This window comes from Apteryx rowi, unplaced genomic scaffold, assembly GCF_003343035.1.
Source record: "Apteryx rowi isolate R43461 unplaced genomic scaffold, aptRow1 scaffold_185, whole genome shotgun sequence".
Classification (NCBI taxonomy): Eukaryota; Metazoa; Chordata; class Aves; order Apterygiformes; family Apterygidae; genus Apteryx; species Apteryx rowi.
Window position 1 is genome coordinate 82,363 of NW_020448141.1, and position 13,426 is coordinate 95,788.

The 13,426-nt window shown below is 40.5% G+C and overlaps 1 protein-coding gene across 1 annotated transcript in view; it reads right to left on the minus strand.

Annotated features, from left to right (window-relative positions):
- TRHDE (thyrotropin releasing hormone degrading enzyme) overlaps positions 1-13,426 on the minus strand; it is a 215,416-nt gene that overhangs the window by 44,373 nt on the left and 157,617 nt on the right. Inside the window, exon 10 of the mRNA XM_026061763.1 lies at positions 9,207-9,295. Coding sequence (XP_025917548.1) covers positions 9,207-9,295 — 89 coding nt within the window. The remainder of the gene's footprint in view (positions 1-9,206; positions 9,296-13,426) is intronic.

Genomic DNA, 13,426 nt, shown 5'->3' on the forward strand with positions numbered 1-13,426 from the left:
TTTGATACAATCTTATTTGGAACAAGGTTTTAAGACCTGGTGTCCTTACTCCCACAAAGGTTTGTTAAACATTGGGCTGTAGCTGTACAGCTCAGGCTGTAGCTAAACAAGCTCCATGACTGTTCTGCTGAAGTTGCTACTCTGTTTAAATACTTTATCCACCAGACCTGAAGTCAGAATCACCCTGTCGCTCATGTCCAGCATACTTATGGAGGACTTGAATTTCTGGTTCCTGTGTATATTCAATGATTTTATACAAAGAAAAATATTAACTAGAGATGCTGTAAAAGATCACCAAGACAATTTACAGCATAATCATAAAGGCACTTTCTTAGAAGGGCTTTGGTTCAAATGCCTGCTGTAAAACAGGGAGAGGAGAAGGAATTTGAATCTGGATCTACCACATCGTATTTAATTTACCCAGCCTGGTGCTGTGACCAACCTGTCACCACTAAATCTCAGCAACATTCTATATCAGCCTAGTGGATCTGTTAAAAGCAACAGCAAAAATATCAACTTCTATATCTAGGAGAAACTGTTGGGGGGGAAAACTACTTTTAGAATCTCCCTGGGTCTTCAGTGCTGTATTGCCTTGTGGGGTCAGGTACAGAGTGCTCATGTGTGGCAGAAATTCCTACCGTGTTAATTTAGTACTGCGTTCTCCTTATGTTTTTCTGGTAAGGAACTACCCTTCAAATGCCACCATAGTTGAAAACAGCTACTTGTAACTGGTTAATCCCTGGCACCTCTATAATACCTAAAAACCTATCAAATGGACTATGAGCACACATTAATCAATAGCTGGGTAAATAAATACATTAAATAGAAATTTTCAAGATCAGATGTTATAAAAGAGACAAATGCATACATTTTTTCTTGTTGGAGTATTTTCATTTAATTTTGATCTCTGAAGTGAGGAAATTACTTACATTCTGCAATACAATACTGAATGATACTTGCCAGTCAAATACGACAACTTCAAAGTAACCTATTCCATAAATAAGAGCAGTGGGACACCTCAAACACATATTGCTGTAATGGAGAACAGTATCCTTCCAAAGCCTGATGGCATTATTGCTGTTTTGGTCAGTTTTAAATGCAGTCATAACCCCTTGCTATTATTTTTTGATAGGGACACTCATGTGTTGGTCTTTTCCTGAAATACACGACAGGAATCTTTCATGCTTTTCTAGCTCATATAAGCAGGTGGTTATTTTAAGGGACTGTCTGATGCATGTGTTTCACATAGTTCTATATAATTTACCGGAATTCAATGTCTGAGTCTGCCAATTCTAATGCCCTCCTATGAAAGAAATTCTTTCTTCTGGTAAAGACAGCACTGAAAATTTCTATACACACAGGCAATTTCTCCACTTATCACAAACACATTTATTAGTTTCCCGTTAAAAGTACTATTTTTAGGGAAAAGGCAGTTATTCAGTGTTAAACCCTACATTAAACCATTCATGACTTTCAAAAACTAAAACAAACATTTCATTTGGGAAGAAATCTATCTTTGATGGTTTTAGTTCACCTTTTAAAATTCAATCTAAACTATACATACAGTTATACTTGAGACTAAAGAGAATTTCTTTAATCTTGTTCCATCAGAAAGTATTTTTCAGTGGTTATGTTTTGCCTGGATACCTCAGAAGATAACACTGCTCTGAAAGTTCCAGTTTTGCTACACACACATAGGAGACCTGTAGGAGGAAATGGTTAATTTTTACAACATTTGTTTTGAAGTAAGAAAATCAATTAGGGTCTGATTCCCATTTTCACTGCTCTGGAAGTGTGAAACAGTCCTCCAAGCTGGTGCTAACAGCACATTGCTTGAACATTGGAGCTATCGCCCAGGGCTCTGAGCAGCTTCAACTCTCATCAAAAGCAGCAAGAATGGTGGAAGCCTGGTCCTCTGCACAGCAACATGAGCATCATGCGAGTTAGGTCTCTGTAAAGGGCACCTCTCTGGAAGAAACTACTCTAATGCTAAGAAGAGTCTGGGCTACATACAGTTCTACTAGTTCAAAAGTTCGGACTCAGAGCTCCTACTTTTTTTTAAATTCTTCATTTTATAAAACCCATAGCATATTAGGACTTTGATTCATAATGGTAAAATCCTTACTGGTAAAACATACTCTCTTTTCCTATAAAAATAACTGCACAAGTAAAACACAATTTCCTACCAACAAGAGCAAGTAAAAATTTTCTGATGAAGAAAATGTTCCAAGAGGAATTTCATACTAATCGTAATATTTTGTGGAAACATACTGGCTTTAACTAAATGCTCAAAAACATTTTGCAAGAACTTCAGAAGAAAAAGTTCTTTTCATCTCACTTGCCATGTTGCTTTAATTCCATGTTGAAAAAACACTTTGCTATAGGGAACACTATAGTAAATAGAACATATCAGTAAATATGATCACGCTCTGTGTCACATGCTCTTCCCTTGGACTATCCTGCCATTTGTTAAAACTCCTAGGCCGTAGAACTGTTAATATCTAAGGTGATGTTATACAGGGTAAGAAGCAGTTTTCTTTCAGGATCTTGGCTCAGCTGTTGGGATAAAGGGGCAGTGGTTCTGCTTCACTCTGTTAAAATGGTGCCAGGATTGTAGGTGCTGTATCCCTGGTCCTCACAATGGCTGGCTAAAGCTGTAAAGCAGGACCTATTCATTTATTTTACTTCACAGCACTTCCCTTCCTCCCCCTTTTGAAAGATGAAAGAGGGGAGTGTGAAAGCAATTCAGATCAGGCTCAGCAGCTGTCTGATTCTCAGAAAAAAGGGTATTTTTCTAATAATGCACTAACACCACTCCTCAGCGGAGAGCAAGCAAACCCCAGCTCAGAAGCAGTTGTCTTCTACAAAGTACTTCAGGGAGGAGAATCAGACTGTTAAGGGACTTACAGCTAAAACAGATCGATCATCTATTAGGAGATGCCATAATATAGTAAGCTGGGACTTCTTATCTGGGAGCCAGTTGCCCTGCTGAACTTTTCTTCCCCCATCTCATGGCAATCCTGGGGAGATATTGAAAGGAAGAGTCCAAATGATCCACTTTACTAGAGGCAGGGAAGTCCATCAGATAAATACTTGCCTGACATACAACAAATCAGTCAAGGTACAAGAGATGATGATGGAGATGACAGTGAGGCAGACTGTAAAGCTGATTCAGTCAGTTCAGTACCACTTCCTGAATCACATGAAAATGTCTCCTACCTGGAGCCTGCACTGCAGAATGGTCATGTCCAGTATGCCTTTGTCCAAAGCTTTGCTGTCTGAAATGGGTGCTAGCTAAAACTCCTGATTTAAGCTTAAGGTCACTGACTCTACTTCTGCTGGATTTGCAGAAACATGACAAGTGAGACTGTGCTTCCACACTTACTACTCTTTCAGCAGCAATCAGCAGCACCTTCCTGTAAGCCCTGCTAAGCAGTTGTCTTGCAGGGACTGACTGAATTCAAAGTTGATCCCAGGGACAATACATGTACTTGTTACACGCTACACATTTTGGGCTGATCCCAAAACACTGAGGACATTATGTACATATACCATTACAGAGACCTCACAAGAAGCAAACTAATCTAGAAGAAACAAAAACAAACCCTGGATCTATTACAGAGCTGAAGTGCACTAATGATTTCCACCATCTCAGTGAAAAACTTCATTCAGCAGACCTGCAAGACTGTAGCACAAACAGCATTGCAGCCATCTTGGTGTGATGTCTCTGACCTCAGCAAGCACAGGAAGGCTAATCATGAGATAATTCCTTTCTTCCTTGTGACTGGTTTAGTTTTCAGAGGCCATTCATTCCATCTCCGAGGCCACTCAGAGACTGTCATTCCCCTGAGACAGAACAGCCTTAGTGACGGCTATCGGGGGGTGGACAGGGAAGAAGGTGGTGGTGACATATCTGTGCAGTGCTGTGAGAGCAAAAGGGACAGCTCCAGTGCAATATGCCCAGACATACTGAGCCAGTAAAAGGGTCATCTGATCACTGGCATATGAATTGATGGGTAGAAAAATGGTTACATAAATGTTATGGCTCACTGGATAAGGAAGAGTAAGACTGGCAGAAGCACCTGCAAACTGAAAACCTTCCAAAGCTAAAACAATATACCTCCTGCAAACAGGTGTGAAGAGCCACACTGAATATGAAACATCTTGAAGGTGATGCACTCTGTCAGGCAAGTTGCCAAGGCCCACTGTCCTCTCTATGGAATTTGTTGCAAAGGGCAATGAATTACATCTCAAAAGGGCAGAGCACAGTTATAATTTCCAGTGTGTCCCTTTGCCTTGGCATTGTGCTCTCTTGCCAGCAGTTAGGATGATCTGCAATTGTATCAACTAATCCTGCTCAACATACTGAAGAACTAGAGATCTCCATGATGCATTATCTCTAGTATGCAACCAGACATAGCCAGGCTGAGTAGACTGCAGCAACTCAAGTATCCTACATTTAGTAGCTCTCACAAGAGTGGACAACAACCTTTCATCTCCAGGTCATGAAGACGCCAATCCTACAATACTTTCATGAGGTCCCAGACATGGTATCAAAGAGAATGCAGAAATCAGCTAGAGTAATTCCCTCATTCCTCCTTCTGTATGCACATGGAGAGATTCTTCCATCAGCAGCAACCCAGCCCTGATGAATGCTGGTTCAAGTTAGGGGGTTTATTTCCCTGGAAAATTATTTAAACTACCATGAAGAAGGAATATTTGTTGTCGGCAATGCAGGTAGCCATTTCAAAAATTCCATGGTTTCATTCTTTTCAGATAACATACAGACAAGGTTAATTTACTTGTAAAATTACCTGGGGCAAAGAGAGGGGCATTGTGGTTGAAGTCTCTGGCTGTGGCCTTCCAAGACATAAGCAGCACCAAGTTGACTACCAAGTGGCAAGACTATATGAAATATTGCAGCCAGGAGTTCCACCACAGATATCAAGGGAGGAGGCTATTCCCTTAGGACAGGCAACCTGAAAGACAGTGACCTGGTCTGTATTTCCTTTTCCCTTTAAGAGGAGTGTGTAGTTGCAGTCCAGAAGACATTTAAGGGATATGCCAAGATATCATAATGGTAGACATTAATCTGGAACCTTTTCAATATTGGCAGCTGAAGAAAGATATGTGATCAGTATTACATAAAGACAGCTGTCCATTATCTCCCATCCACCTTCCAGGTTATACTGAAAGCTTCTTTAGCACAGCAGTTGCTGTAGCCAACAATAAGGAAACATCCCACTCCTTCCTAAAGAGAACATGAAAACTCATCTTCATGAATAGCACTGCCTTCTCTACATATGCAGATCAGTAAAGGATTCCAGGAGCAATCTGGTGACAGGTCCTGAGACCATAGCTGAGAAAGATGAATATCTGAGAGGATTTTCTCATGCCAGGTCCCTGTAATGCTTGCCAGCTCCTGACACATCTCTTTCCAAATGCTGTAAGTGGCACCCCTTTGTGAGTGTGGAGATAAAAGAAAACTTACAATCAAACCCCAGTGCCTGCACTATTGTGTAGACTGAGTGCATCATTTATTTATGGCATAGAAAGACTGCAGAGAGCAGGACAGACCAGCCTGTCAGCTGTGCACTTCTGGAAGCATGAAAAGAAACAGCAAAATACTTTGGCGTGCTGTGGTCATGCAGGATCCAGTGCCTTCTTGTTACTCCCTCCTCAACGTAACTTTGTTGGCACAGCGTTGACATACAGCACTCACGGCTCTAGGATGTTCTCCCCAGGACATTTAGTTAACTCCATGAAAGGAAAGCCCAAACTCTTTCCCCCAGGAAACCTCTTACCATTTCTCTAGGAGACCTCTTATCACCATGGTGGCAAGCAGCTACATAAGGTCACCCTGCCATGACTGAAACGGACAATGCAGTCTGCTCCCAGATTGCCAAGGATGGACTGGCTGCCTCCTCCACATTCCCATCATTTCCATTGTGTTTCTCTGATTTCCCACAGTACTCCCAATTTCATTTTTCTTTCTTTTACTCTATATGGCACTTCACTGCTCTCTTCTTGGCCTGACACTGAGACTTCCCAGTCTATCTCAAAGAAAACTGAAATCCAGACAGCTCTGGACACATATGTTGTCCTTTTCTAGGTCAATAAGTTGAATCCATTCATTCAGAAAGTGGCACTTCAGCATTTCCAAACAGAAGTGGTTCAGAGTATTTTTTCTCCCAAGTATTTTGACATGTTGGTATTTCTTCTTAATTGCAGAAGAAAAAAAACACCCAAATACTGGCTTTTCCTTTAGGATAGCAAATTAATTTCCCAAGCAGCTGCATAGACACTTCTGTGATATCTATTTAGTTACAGCTGTATATTTTTGTGTACAGGAAAGATATAAAAGATTGCTTATGTTTTGCTTTAACTTAGATCCTCTTAACTTAGACCCTCAGATTAGTTCTTCTCCCTTTACCTCTCTCCTCTGAAGCATGCTTCAGACGATATCATAAAAGATAGTCTCTTCTCTGAAGAACGCTTCAGACGACATTAAAAATGGTAAGGATTAGCAAGGATGGGAACCTTAACTTGACTTCTAGCTTTCCACCACATTACTTTGTGGAATGACACTTGTAGTGTAACTCCTTTGACCAAATTTAGACAACTTTGATCTAGATAGACTGTAGGCAGGAGAGAAGCATTCACTTCTCATCTTAAAATGTCTTCTGTTAAGTCAGATGGACTGATGGACTGTGGAAAGATGGACTATGTCCTGGAAGCACCTATTCCTATCCATAGTATAGATATCCAAGTATAGCTTTCAACACTGTAGATGTCTAAGCTAGGTGAGTCAAATCTTCAGCCTTCCTGTACCTTTTTATCTCTGTTAAAATTCAGAATCTTGAAGAGAGTCCAATAAATTTGATTTGTGTGTCTGCATTCAAATACACTCACTTGAAGAGCAGTGTGAATGACCCCAGCCTTCCAAACATCCTCTGAAATACTCCATTTCACCTCCAGCTTGCAGAATTGTTTTCAGACTACTCTCTGAGACAACACTGAAACACGTGTCCTCTGCACAGTGGAAACTCTTTGGGACTCTTCCCTCCCACAAAAATGGATCCTGGAAACTGCCCCTTCCAGTCTCAGAATGCCTTCCAGATTCCCAGAAAACAAGCATACCAGCTGCAAAAAAACCTCCAAGAATATCACAGAATCATCAGTAGCAGCGCCAATATGTAACAGCATATATAATGAATCATACATTGAGCACATCCAGGGATATTCTGAGCACATCCAGGAATGTTCTCATTGATTTTTTTATGTTGAGGAATCCTTCAAGTGAGCTAGAAAACAATAAGCAGAAGCAAGACGACATCCTCACTGTACTCATAAGTTTACAGTCTCTAAATTTTTAATGAGACGCAGCAAGTGAGTGACTGAGTGAAAAAGAAATGAGGAAGGACAAGGATAATGACAATAGATAATAGTGGCATTGATTAGCTACACAGGAAACTAATGACTCAGATCGCTGTGAAAGGTTCCTCTTTAATTTCTATATAACAACCACCCCAAAATCATTGCTCAAACTGGCCATCCTTAATTTGTTAATTTCTTGTAGGTATTGTGGTAGGAGTAGCTAGCTATCCTAGAAGTGGTTTCATGGACTTGTTCCTCCACAGCAAGTAAAAGTCAATGAGGAAGCAACTCTGCAGATAATGTGAGAGAAAGTGATATTCTGAACTTTCAAGGCAGAAGTGAAGGGAAGGAGACATGCATGTACGATCTAATGAGATGAGATGAGATAAAATGAGATGAAATGATCAACTCTCCCTGAAGTCAATGGGAATCTCACTATTAACTTCAATGAGAGTCCAATCAAGCCCTAAAGCACAAGAGCAGAGCAGGTCATTAAGGCAGATTGTAAAAGTGCAAAGAGGTTTTGACGTATTCCTCAAGTGTTAATATTAAAAAGTATGGCCAGTGCAATGCTTCTGCAATGCAAGGCAGCACCTGTATGCTCTGACTAGAGGGTGTTTTCCAGGTACGAAATATGCCCTGGTCTCAGGCACATTTCTAGACCAGTGCCCAGAATAGCATTATATCATGGGAGCAGTGTAAAAAACGTTAGAATCTGATAGGCTGCAAACAATCAGGGTGAAGAAACACATACCTTATACCACTAGAAAGTTGGGATACTCAGATTTCCCTTGATTGTATTCACTGTTCACTTCTGGTCCTGTTGGCTGCTAAGCTCTATGTGAATATTATCTTTTAGTGACTTAGAAAAAAGAAAAGGGAAAATGCAGGCACACACAAGTCTGATTCATTCCCTCTTCCAGTTAGATTTTTGCTGGAAGGAAATCTCTATATCCTTTTTACACTACAAGAAGGGGTCAGTTCTCCCTCTACAGTCCATGTGTCATAGGGATGCATGTGTCAGGGGGGTGAACAGCTCCTTATTTTCCCTTCCTTAGAGTCATTTTATTCAAGTCTCCGCATTTCTTTCCTCATTGACTTCAATTCCGTCCAAAACTGTCAGCTGATGTAGCAAGGAAATAGAGAAATATTTTATAAAATTTCTGTGGTGGGCTCCTTTTATTTTAGTTGATAAAAGAGCACTGGTATCCAGCCCTAGCTGTTCTCAGGACAGTAGCTACCATGACCATGTAGGAACTGAGGAGGGAGAAAATAAGTGGCAATCAGAATAATGCAGTTTCAAGGTCCAGTATCTATTTATCTAGTAGGGATAACAAATACTTTGACAGATCATTAAGGAGACTTTTTAAAGACAATAAACATTTCTTAACCCTGGTTCAGACTATAGATCAGAATTACAAAATGTCAGAATTCTAAATATTTTGCATTTACTAAGTCAAACTCTTCAGATGTTTTGCTATAAAAGTATTACATTTAACTTTCACCAATCAATAAAGAGAACTGCATTCATCAATAATTTGATACGTGTTGCTAAACATAAAATATGTGGTACTTAGGTACATATTTCTTTGTAAAAGCTTTCCATTATACTATCAAGCTTCTGTGAAAATTATTAATCTTCCTGTTTGGTGTTTATCCTTCCTTCCTCCTCCCTCCCTTCCCAACTCTCCTGTTTGCAGTTCATTTCAAGCAGCTAAGACTGGGTGCAGAGCAACTAAACAATTATCTAGGATCAATTCCAAAGAAACATTTGTGGAAAACACAAATACACTTTATGAGATTCCACTGGGAGGAAAGTTTATTTTTACCTGATTTGTTAGACACCCATATAATTGCCTCTGATGAGATGTGGCTCGTGTTTCCTACTGCAATTGTTAATGGAATCTGCCACAAGTAGCTGCAAGACAAAGGAGGGGGAATCTAAGAACAAAAATACTGAACTGATTCTTCTCACAGCAATCAGGGATCATGTCAAAGAAATCAAAACACAATTTCAGTAGCAGTGTAAAGATGTGGATTCTAACATGTTACTTTGATTCTGAAATGCATTTGCTATTAATAATAAAACAATGAAGAAGTCATTCATCTTAAAAAAATACTAATTTATATTTTACAGTTTTCACACACTATCATCACATGAGGCCTTTTTTTGCAAGCCTTTCCTAATTTAACAAAAGAGGAAATAATGATTTCCCATAGAAAGAAGAACACTTTTCACATTCACTTAGGGAAAGAGAACCTCCAAGTAAAAACATACTTTGGTTTATAAGGACTGCAAAGTTTAAAAAAAACCCTATCCTTTTAGCAACATCTTAAAAAATTATGACGGCCTTTCATAACTGCTTGTTTATAAAATAAAATGAATGCGATGGATTCTCTACTTCTTTGCACCATTTGTGATCACTTATATGTACGCAAACTGGACATAACATGCTACACATGAATTTGGAGATATGCTGGTTCAATCAGACGCCAGCTTCCTTAATAGAGTATCACAAATTGCTTCTCATTTGGGATAAATGTTATAAATCACATAAGATTTTTATAACCTTTTATCTCAATAAACAGAAATTACTGTATGAAGTCTGTCTTTTGGGGAAGAAGGAAAGGATGGATTCCTGCATGTCCTCATCATTGCCTCTATTCCTCAAATCCCCAAAACATCATCATCTCAACATCTAATGAAAGAACAGACATTTCCCTCACAGGCCTGCCATGTCATTTTGTATACTGGTCTGAAAGCACTGAATAATGGTACAAGGGGTCCCTTAATCTAGGGAGTACGTGTGAAATAAGCAAGGCAGCATGACATGAGAACGGACTCTGACTGACTCAGGTATCACTGTGCACTATCACTTAGGTCGGTTTAGCATTCAAAGATACCAAATAACTATATTGTTTTAGATGACTGATTCAGTTAAAATGGTGCAAGTATGAGGGTGGGCAAGTTTCGATGTCTACATCAGCTCTTCTTCTGCCAGCATAGAGCATTACAAGATCAGCCTGTGGTACCAAAAAGCAGCCATTCCTGTAGGTTTGCTCATTTCTGCTTATTCAGAAGCTTGCTCTACTGAACTTCAAACACCACCTAAATGTGTCATAATAACAATCAGTGTATCGTGACCTGCTGGGTTCCGCCTGGGAACACATCTGTAGTACTGCTCTGGAAATCACATGTATCATGCAACAGGCCACTGCATTCCCTCTATGGGTACTCAGTGAGAAATGGTATACTACTACAGTAATTTCTGTCCTCTGCTACTCTCGGATTTCATCAATAAGACAAGGATTATTTGCTTTTTTTGCTCTATTATTTCAAAGGCCAGATCCAGCAAATGCTTCAATACATGAGTAACTTTGCACACTTTACATAAGGGCCCCAAGAGCATCACCACTCCTGGAGGTCTGGCTGCCGGGGCTCAGGGACAGCACAGAGCCAGCATAGCTGAGGCCCATCCCGCCGGTGGCTGTGGGGAGAGGCTCCCAGCAGCACTGTGGGGAGGCCACAGCCAGGGCTGACCCCCAGCCCAGGGGAGCTGCTTTCACCTGAGGCTCCCGTGGTTGGTCCCCACCTGAGCTACAGCCCCGGCAGCATCGCAGCTGTGTCCCTGCCCAGCCACAGACCCACTGAGCCTGGCCCCAATCCTGACCCCAACCTGTGGGTGACTGCCTGGCCTGGCCTCAGCCCAGCCCCACAGATCTGCCCAGCCATTGTGGGGCTGTGTCTGACCCCAGTCACTCTCACCAGGAGACCAACCATCCGGATCATCTGGACCCCAACTTGCTAACTCACATTCCTGGCTTTACCTCATCACCATGGACTTGTCTGGGGTCTGGACTCCCGGCTGACCCTTGACTACCACCCCAGGGCCTACCCTGCTCGCCTCAGGGGTGTGGGATGGGGCCCTTACTGGGGAGGTCCCTGCCCCTTGTTATCATGGCCTTGCTCCTGACTCCACATCCTTTCAGTAGCAGACGGCCCTCACTGCACTCTGACACTTCTCGCTTGCATATGAGTTTGCAGCATTCAGAAGAGAACCATATGTGCTGGGAAACAATTTTCCATTCAGTAGTGATTCAGTAGAAAGGGGGAGATATTTGGAAAACCGTACAGTTGAAAAAGCAATGAGTGACACTAGAAGGAAAACATGGCATTTAGTGGCATATGGGAGAAGAAAAATGTCCCACGTGATTTTTGGTTGTCTGAATATTGGTCTCATGACACACACTGGGAAAATTAATAGATCCACTTATGCACCAGAGACACACTCTGTATGAGTACATGCTCTGGCAGACACATTTTAGATAATCCAGCTGTGTCATCTGAACACGCTACGGCCTTCATCAGCCTGCCCTTCCCTTGTGCTGGAGGTTACCGCTTTCTATAGCACAGTCAGCGGAAAAGGATCTCCATTGATGCTTTAGCTTCTCCAGTTCCCAGTCTGGTGTCTTCACACAAAGTTATCTTCATTGTCAACTTAACTAATATTCTGAATTGTGAACTGGAGTAATGAGGTGAAAATATGCACTCTGTTCTGCTGATTCTGTTACAGTGGCAGTAACTTCTGGGTTCAATAGATACGGACAGTCAGGAGTTGCTGCAGATTCACTGGAGAACATTCAGTACTCTCTAAAATACCTTATACCTTACTAAACACCTACAAATGCATAAGAATATTCCAATTTCTGGGTAATATACCATCTTTAGAAATACACTCAGTTCTAGATACTCAGCTCTCCCATCTGGGAAAGACATTGGCCAACTCTGATCAAGAAAAATGAGGGAAAACTAAGCTTAAGTACATTATTTGTAAGAACGGGGGCTTTGGTATATGAAAAAAAATGAAAAAACTGTATTTGCATTATAGTTTTATGACTCCTGAGATCAACTCCTACCAAAAAAAACTTATACTGCAAAATAAAATGATTGACAGATGTGTAATTAGTTGATTTAAACATACATATATGCATACACAAATATACATGTGTATAAACATATAGATAGATACTTGTTATTTTGAGAAAGAACTTTGTAAAAAGATACTTTGTACATTGTAATATCTGTACGGAGAAGTATTTTATACCTTGGTTTTATTTATTATTTATTTTATTTTATTATACCTTGGTTATATATTATTATTTTACTTAGAAGTACAAGAAGACATTACCCTATACAAATATCAGCAAACGTCTAGAATAAGTAGGTTTTTCATTTTACAGATATATTTTAATTTTTACAACAGCTTCAAGCTTTTGTTAACTATGTACAGTGTTGAGAAACACAGGGTTAGGACTTCTCTGGAAGAAACATTCCTTGAGTGGTAACCCAATTTTTTTTCTTGTATGGCACCGCTCCCTTGCTCTACTTGTCTCACAGGCATTCTGCTGGAGGAGCAAGAACATGTTGCACTCTCTGACTCTTCCCAATCCTGCAGACATCCAGCTTCATGTCTGCAGAGATGTCTCCCATTAAGGTAACAGGAGCCACACAAGCTACTCATCTTCACAAAACATGTGTGGATTTAGTTGGGAGGATTAGTATTGGTAGATTCAACTTGAATATATACCTCCCCAAGATCAGAGCCCTCCTAATATTCTCAGAACTCTCCAGAACCTCCAAATCTCATCTCCTTGTTTACCAGGCAAAATACAGATTTCCTTGTAATGGACCTCTCCAGAAACCCATTTTTTCTACTTGTACTGCTGCTCCTTTCTGTATGTTTATCTGCTTTCACCTTCCAGTCCTCTTCATTTTAGTGAAATTTTTACCTCTATTACAGCAGAAACCTTAGCTTATTTTTTTACTGTTGTCCTTATGTAGCAGAGACGTATCTGTCTCATCTTTCAAGAATATCTTTTGGGATGACTTCTCCTACACACCATCTCTGAATGATCTATACAGACTGCTCTCTACGTGTGAATAGGAAGAGGAAAACTTTTTTGTCTCCTCTTCTATTGCACTCTTCTGTTTTAAATAGAAAACAGGAAAAGGACTTGCTCCCCTTTTTTCCTCCTGCTTTGTCTGGGA